Raw genomic sequence first — 7,951 nt, forward strand, 5'->3', positions numbered from 1 at the left:
GCAAGAACGCCACGTCTGACAGCCATATTTGGAATAGCTACGTCTGGAGCAGCCACGTTTGGAGAACAACTAGTCTGACGAACGGTCATATCCGGAGAATAATAGTCTGCAGAAAGTCACAATCTTACTTATTTTGCCTTCTTTCCACCGCGCCTGATATATCTCATTACCATAGATTTAAACGCGGTACTTTTGTTAACACAGCCTTAAGAAGAAGTTTGTGAAGTGCCTCTAAAGGTAAGTATAACATAAAATCTATAATCTGTTAAGCTCCTCAGCCTACCTACGCAACTCCTCCGCCTTCCTACCCAACTCCCCCACCAGATAATAATCATTAACCTCCTCTATAGGCTACTAATCCAGCTATAGGAGGATCTACTGTTAAAGAACGACTTTTATGTCTTAAAGCGATAATTACAGAATTACTAAATGCGCAGCGCGCTTGTGGCTAGGGTTCTGGGGCTGCCTGTAATCCGCTTTTGGACATTACTTATTATAGACCAGCCTTTAATACAAGGGTAGATAGATAAGGGAGTTCGAATTAGTATAGTTGTTTTATCTAAGCTCCCTTAGTTTCCTTTAATCGTTTATTCTTCTATATATTTACTTCATTCTCCTATTAGGGTTCGCGCGTTTAATCTTTACTTACGGGTGCCTTTAGAGCATATTCCAAACACAAAAACTTATAGAAATTAAAAAGGGTAAGATAAACAAGGATAATAAGTTTACTAAGGAAGTTAATTGGAATTTTACGGCCTATTATATAGTCAGCCTATTTACCGGTTAAACCCACTAACTAGTTAGCCTATTTACCGGTCAAACCCAATAACTAGTCAGCCTATTTACCAGTTAACCCCAATAACTAGTTAGCCTATTTACCAGTTAAACCCATTAATTAGTTAGCCTATTTACCAGTAACCCTAATAACTAGTTAGCCTATTTACTAGTTAAACCTATTAACTAGTTAAACCTAATAACTAGTCCGCCTATTTACTAGTTAAACCCAATAACTAGTTAGCCTATTAGTTAAACCTATTAACTAGTTAACCCAATTAACCCCAATTAACCATTATTATGGTACTGCGAATATAGAATTTTATTATGATTTTATAGGAGGAGGTTAGTTTAATAATTTGCAGTCCTATACTTAGCTCTATAGAACGCACGCCCTTTTAGCATATAGGCAGATATACGTTTAGAATTTAGCTACCCTTTCTCTTTCTTTACATTTATTCTTGTTAATAGTTAGTAGCGGTACGTTGCTTAACTACACTATTCATTGGCTAGTAATATATATACATTCTAATAAATTTATATTACGTAGCTTTAGTATAATATAAATACACGGAATACTTACATTATTAGGGGGTATATAGATATATATAAGCGACCTCAAATCCAAACGTATACTGGGATACTGTCTTATCCGCTATAAATAATAGGGCATAGCGCTAAGTAGGCTATTCTACTATAGGTTTAGTTAGTAAGCATCCTAAGAGGATATTTCCCCTCTAGATGCCCCAGCTAAGAGCTTAAATGCTATTAAATATTTTGCTAGAAATAACAGGGCTATATAATAGGAAAGGCCACTAGAACTAAATTACTCTTAGGGTAATACCCTTAGGCCATAAGCTGCTCCTAGGCGCTACGGCCGTATACTTTTTATAGGCAGTATATTTCTTTAGCCGCATAATTATTATAGGCTGCCATTACTAGCACTTGGCTTTTGGTTATCTAGGTAGAGCTTTTAGGAGGGTTTAATATTTAAGAGATTTAATTTTAGGAGGGCTTTTAGTCTAGAAGGGCCAATCCTAGAAGGGATGTAATCCTAGAAGAAATAATTATTCTATTATAGGGTGCTATAGAACTCCTAAAAATATATTCTTTAGAAACCTAAGACTTTTAGAAGACTAATTCTCCTAAAAGCCTTAGGTTCCTAAGAGCTTAATCCTAAGTCTAGGACTACTAAGAGACCATTACTAGGACTTAGCTACTTAGACTTAGAGGCTCCTTAGAGAATTAATCCTAGGAGCTTAAGGCTTCTAGAAGACTAAAAATAGAGCACCTAATTTTATTATAAGGTTAAAAACATTCTAAATGGGACCCTCTTAGAGACTACCAAAAATAACTACTATTAAAAATTATACCCCCCTAAAATCAAACCCTCTTCTCTACCGCTTTTTTCTCCTAGCCCTTACTACGTGTGAGCTTAGATTAACTAGCTTAACGCTATACCTTTTTAGTTACGTTTAGTACGTTTGGCTTAGAATTGGGATATAGTCTCTAGAATTAGGATATAGTCTTTAGAATTAGATCTAGTTCTTAGAACAAGATTTTGTTTTTAAAGTTATAACTTAGGCCAATATAAAGACAGATATCCTGTATTTATTCTTAACATTCCCACCTTATTAATATGAAATTTAGAGTTAACCCGCACCCTAGTTACTTACAAAAACGCTAGAGAGCTAGGTTATTAGTATTACAGTTATGTATCTAAAGTAAAGATTACTATTAAGGTTAAAGCAAGCCATATATAAGAATTTTCGAAAGTAAAAGGTGACCTTTGTGCCTAAGGCAATGCCAAGCCAATTACGGAGGCAGCGGTCAAAAGTTCGTGGCCCCCCCCTATCGTAGTAGTGTGCGCTAGCCTTTAGTGGCTTGTTATGGCGTAAGGAATGCTTAGCGCACAGTGTGGGTTTACTATTCTCCCCTTAATACTATACTTTATAAGCTTTTAAAATAAATTAAATCCTTATTATATCTTACTGTTTGTGATAGGTAACTTATATAATATCTATATAAGGGCTTAGGCCCTTACTATAAAGATTTATAGTAGTATAAATGCCGATATATAAGCCGCCACTGGAATGAGTGTCTTCCGCATTAAATCGGTCGTTTAAGAAGCACGGAATCGCGGCTAAAAGCCGCGTAATTCTTAATATCTCCTTAGAGATGCACCTTAATTAGGTCGCCTAACTAAACGTATATCTACTAAGATGCGAAAAGTTGTTAAGAAGGTCCGTCGTGGCCCTTCCTAATCCGGAACGCCAAGAAAGCGGTTTTGTGGCTTATTAGTGGCGCATTTATAGCGTAGGGGGGCCAGGAACTTTTAACCGCTGCCTCTATAGTTGTCCATTCCGATTAAAAATACTATATTTACGGCTTAGGCGTAAGCAGCCGCTTTGCCTTATATGGCTTTTAATAAGATATAGAAAAAGTATATAGCCTTAATTTAAGCCACGGAACGCATAATCCGCCGCTCTACGCCCCTATTATATAACCTAAACTACTTAGCCCTTTCTTTACAGGCTATTGGGATTGGTATAAAAATTTATATACCAAGTGCGTCTAAAGCATTAATTAATTCTTAGCTCTTAATGTCCTCTAGATAAGGAGCTATTAGGATATTTATAGAACGAGGTTGTCCTTAATGGCGACGTTCTATAGGTTTGTTAGGCACTTATATCTTATATTTAAAAAAGAAAGCAGCACCTTATTTAATATCCTTGCTATTTTAATATAATATTATTGCTTATAGGGGAATACAATAAGTGACTAGGTATTTATCTTGCCTCTACACTCTTAGGCACGTGTAAATGTAGAGTTCTTTAGATTTACCTCTAAATTGCATTTCCGCTTTTAAACCTAAGTATACGGGATTTTAAACTAAGCTATAACTAAGCGAATATAAGCTATGGTAGTCTAAAATTGAGCGAGCCTAAGCTAATTAGGACCTAGTTTTTAGTCCTATTTTTATAGGGTTCTATCTAGTTCTGGGCCCCTTAGGTTCTTGCCCCTAAGTCTTAAGTAAACTTACCCTTTATTACGACTAAAGGTAATAGCTCGTCGGCGTTTCCAGTGCTTGCACTGCTCGCCCTATTAAATCTGCTATAGTATGCATAAAAATCAGAGTCCGATTTGCAAGCAATTATATAATAAAAAACTTAGAATTCTAATCTCTTTTAGACGGGGTGGTTTCTTTAGAACTTATAGCTAGTTTGGCTATACTAGCCCTCCTAATAGGGGGTATAGACCAATATATAGCTGCATAGCGTTGTATTATTACTTTACTCCGCTCTACTTTACCTCACTTTATATACCTACCTACTTTACCTTACTTTACTTTACTTACTTTTCTTCTCCCTGCTATTTAAGCCTTTCTATATATAGCTCTATGGCTCCTACCCCTGCGCTTATAAACTATACTAGCCTTATCGCCGTGCTTAATAACGGAATTTAGAGGGTTTTAAGCGGATTCTCCCCTTTAGAAGATCTTAAGGAAAACAGGCTATTAAAGGTAGTAGCCGTCGTTAGGGAGGACCCGGACACGATTATTGGTAATAATTACTGCAAAAAAGCTAGGATAATTCTCGTTAAGCTCTTATCTATTTCCCTTAAAGTCTTCTTCCTATACGCTATTAGTACTACCCTAGATGCGCTTAGCAAACTATGCTAGAACCTACGCTAATGCTATCTCTAATTAGTGGCGCACTGTGGCTAAGCTAGAGGGCCTGGCTTAGGCGATTAAGCACTACGCCGCTTGGCTCCCTATACTGCTAGACCAGCTAGAGAGCCTAGACTAAAAGACGGAACGCTATAATAATCTACCCTATAGGGCAATGCCATAGGGAGGGGTGTTTTTAATAATGCCCCTATATAACCTGCTAGATTTTTTAAAGGATAAATACACAGACGCACTAGTGTAGATTAACTGCCTATTTAATAAGTGCTTTCTACCCTCTATTAAGTTTAGACCGGTAGAATAGGGTATAAGGATAAAGTTTAGCCTAGGCATTATAAAGGCGGTTATAGAGCATAATATATAGAGGGAGGCTATTTATATTTAGCCAGCGGAACAAAGCTAGTAGCGTGTTTTATTACATTAATATAAGATGATACGTCGGCCTACCTAGTATTATATACTAGTTGCCAGCGTCTATAATAAGGAGGAAATACTCGTCCTTAAGATGCCGCCCCGTCTCCACGTTTTCCGTTTTAACGTTGCTATATATCTCGCCGCCCACCCATACCGCGCCGTTTTCGCTATACACCCTAACCACTACGCCGCAGAGCTTCCGCCCCTACAGCAGGCCCTTTTAAAGAGAGGAAAACCGACCTGTCCTAACCTCCTAGCCTCTAAGCATTATAGGGTCGGTGGACGGGAACTAGCGTACTAATTATTAGTGCTCTTGTAAGGGGGAGGGGTTTAAGATAAGACTTATCTTGTCTTAAATTAGCTGCTAAAGCGCCGTATTATTCTACGCAACGTTATTCGCAACTAGTGTCTTTTTGTTTATGCTAGGACATAGAAGCAAATCTTATTAAGAGTCTTAATAGCCGCCGCTGTAGGTCTATAGCCCTAAAGTGGCTTAGTTAGTTAGTAGTATTTTATATATAAAGGTAAACCCTAAAGCGACTATAACCCGCAAAGATTAAAAGTTTTAGATACGGTTTACTAGTAAAACAGGCACTTTTTAAGAAGTCCTAATAGAAATGTAACTACTTCTATAGCTGCCTATAGTAAACTTTTACTCTACTAAGTAGGGCGATATATATGCTGGACAGGCGCAATACTAAAGGTATAATTAGGTTGGTTAGGTAAAGTAAAGTAGAGTAAAGTAGAGTAGAGTGCAGGAGAAGGAAAGTAGTAGCGTAGGGGGGTATATGCTGTACTATAGGGGACAGGAGAAGTAAAGTAAAGTGCGAGTATATAAAGTAAAGTAAAGTGGAGTAAAAGTAAAGTAAGGTAGGGACCTACATTATTAACAAATTAGTGACGTCTGACTTTAGCCTTATATATTCCGGCTATAATAATAGGCTAAGAAGCTAGCTAGCGAAGGCCCTAAGGATTTAAAGATCCTTCTCTGCTAGGTAGATCCTAAATTATTAAGCTTAAACCCTACCTTTTATAGTACCTAGGGTAGGGTATATCCCTAGCATTAGCTTACCTTACTTTAGTAAAAGGTAAGACAACTATAATACGCCGAAGATGCTGTGCATAGACGTTCTATATCTTATACCTACTAAAGGAAATAAGATTAAGTAGTTGCAGTTTAGCTATCTCTACGTTACGGAACCGCTAGGAAGGGGTTCTATAATTAGCAGTTATATTTAAAAAGGTATATATTCCCTATGGCATTCTAAAGCTTATATCCCTTATTAGAGTCTACTATAAGCACCCTATCTATTATTAAATATTAGACCACGCCTTTACGTCCCTTATACCTGCAAATGCCCTCGCCAGGCTAGCATTTAGCGACGTCTATAATGCCCTTATATCTTAGCGCTAGAATAACTAAGTAAATAGCGCTTAAGCCGCCCTTTACTATATGCTTATTGAGCCTAAGCAGATATATAATAATAAGATAGTTCGCCTTTAACATAAGATAGAACGCACTAAGTATAATACTAATAGCAAAGCGAGCGAAACCCTTACGGAGCCAGATACTAACACTAAGGAGTAGCTTTAAAAGCTTAGTATAGTTTAGGTCGGCTATTATCTACTAGGGCTATAGTCTCCGCCAGCCGTACTAAAGAGGGGATAAGCGGTAGGAAAAAGCCCCTTAGAAAACATACCTATTAACCTACTCTTCTACACCAGGTCTTTTATAAAGTTATATAATATTAACCTCCAGAACCCCTATATGCGGTTTAACTTCTTTTCTAAAAGTAAGGGCCTTTATATTATAGGCTACTCTAGGTCTCCCTTAGCGTAGCTAATAGTTAATAGCGACGTAGCCACGTAGCGGCCGTATTACTTAAACTAGTATAATATAAAGATACTGCTTAATAAGCTTAAATACCACTTCTAGTAGACGGAATTCGCTGCTAAAGATAACTTTAAGAAAGCGCGCAGACACTATATAGCTCGCGCTCTCGGCAGGCTAGCGGCTGCTAATATTAATATTAAGATACCAACCTTACTCCCTAATAAGAGAACGATGGGTAGGTAAATACTAGGAGATACTTTAGGTGCGGGCGGTTATAGAAAAGTATTCTTTACCTTAGATTAGTTAGCTAATATAGCCGCCATTAAAGTAGTAGAGCGGACTTCCTAAAATTGTTATAGTATGGATAAAGAGATTAAAATACTTTAGGAAGTAACTAATCTCGTACAGAAGTTAGACAATAGTAAGCAAATTCTGCGTATAGTAGAGGTAATCTACTCTAATAGTAAGGAGTTCTCCTCTAAGACAACCTTTAATAATATTACTATTATCCTAAAGCCGATAACGCCCTAGACCTTTAGCGACTTAATAGGGACTTAAAGTAAGGGGTAAGCCTCTTATATTCTTAAAATTATAGTTTAAGAAAACGTAGCTAACGTATAAGCTTAATAGAGGGTGTAAGGGCATAATAATAGAGGCGGTAACTGCATTCTATACCGCACTACTAGGTATTAAAGTTATATATAATAGACGCTGGCTATACCGTAACCTAAAGCTAACTAATATTAGCCTTATTGGCAAGCCGCTCCGTTCTATCTTACTAGACGTTAGTATATCTAAATATATCTAGGTAGGTAGGTTATTACGGCCTAAGCTAGGCATAGTTAGTATAATTAGCTATCTCGCTCCTAAGCTTAAGCTAGAGGACTATAACCACTCTATTAATATCTAGTCTATAGGCATCATTTTATTTAAGCTAACGTATAACTACTACCTGTAGACGTTCTTTATTAACCTATAGCGCGACGGCAAGAATAATAAGAAGCTACGCCCTTCCTTCCAGAAGAGTTATTAAAATGCTATTAATAAAATAGCTAGGGATTATAAGAGTGCGTGCGCGTCGCTGGCTAGAGGCTATATATATTATAAGTATTCTATATCGCAAAGCTTTAATAGCTTCTAGTAGCAGACAGGCTAATCTAAACTTATAGTTAGCGGTCTCTTTATTAAGATAGTAAGATACTAGTAGGTAGCGAACAACTATATATAGCGCCCTAATATTA

General features: G+C 37.1%; 1 protein-coding gene across 1 annotated transcript; it reads left to right on the top strand.

The window, feature by feature from the left end:
• Positions 1-7,323: 7,323 nt before the first annotated feature.
• K441DRAFT_565562 (uncharacterized protein) lies at positions 7,324-7,518 on the top strand (the record flags this gene model as incomplete). The annotated part of the gene is made up of 1 exon (XM_067643709.1): positions 7,324-7,518. A coding segment is annotated over one exon (195 nt), but the record flags the coding sequence as incomplete, so codon positions are not given.
• Positions 7,519-7,951: the final 433 nt, after the last annotated feature.

Source organism: Cenococcum geophilum, assembly GCF_001692895.1.
Source record: "Cenococcum geophilum 1.58 unplaced genomic scaffold K441scaffold_26, whole genome shotgun sequence".
Classification (NCBI taxonomy): Eukaryota; Fungi; Ascomycota; class Dothideomycetes; order Gloniales; family Gloniaceae; genus Cenococcum; species Cenococcum geophilum.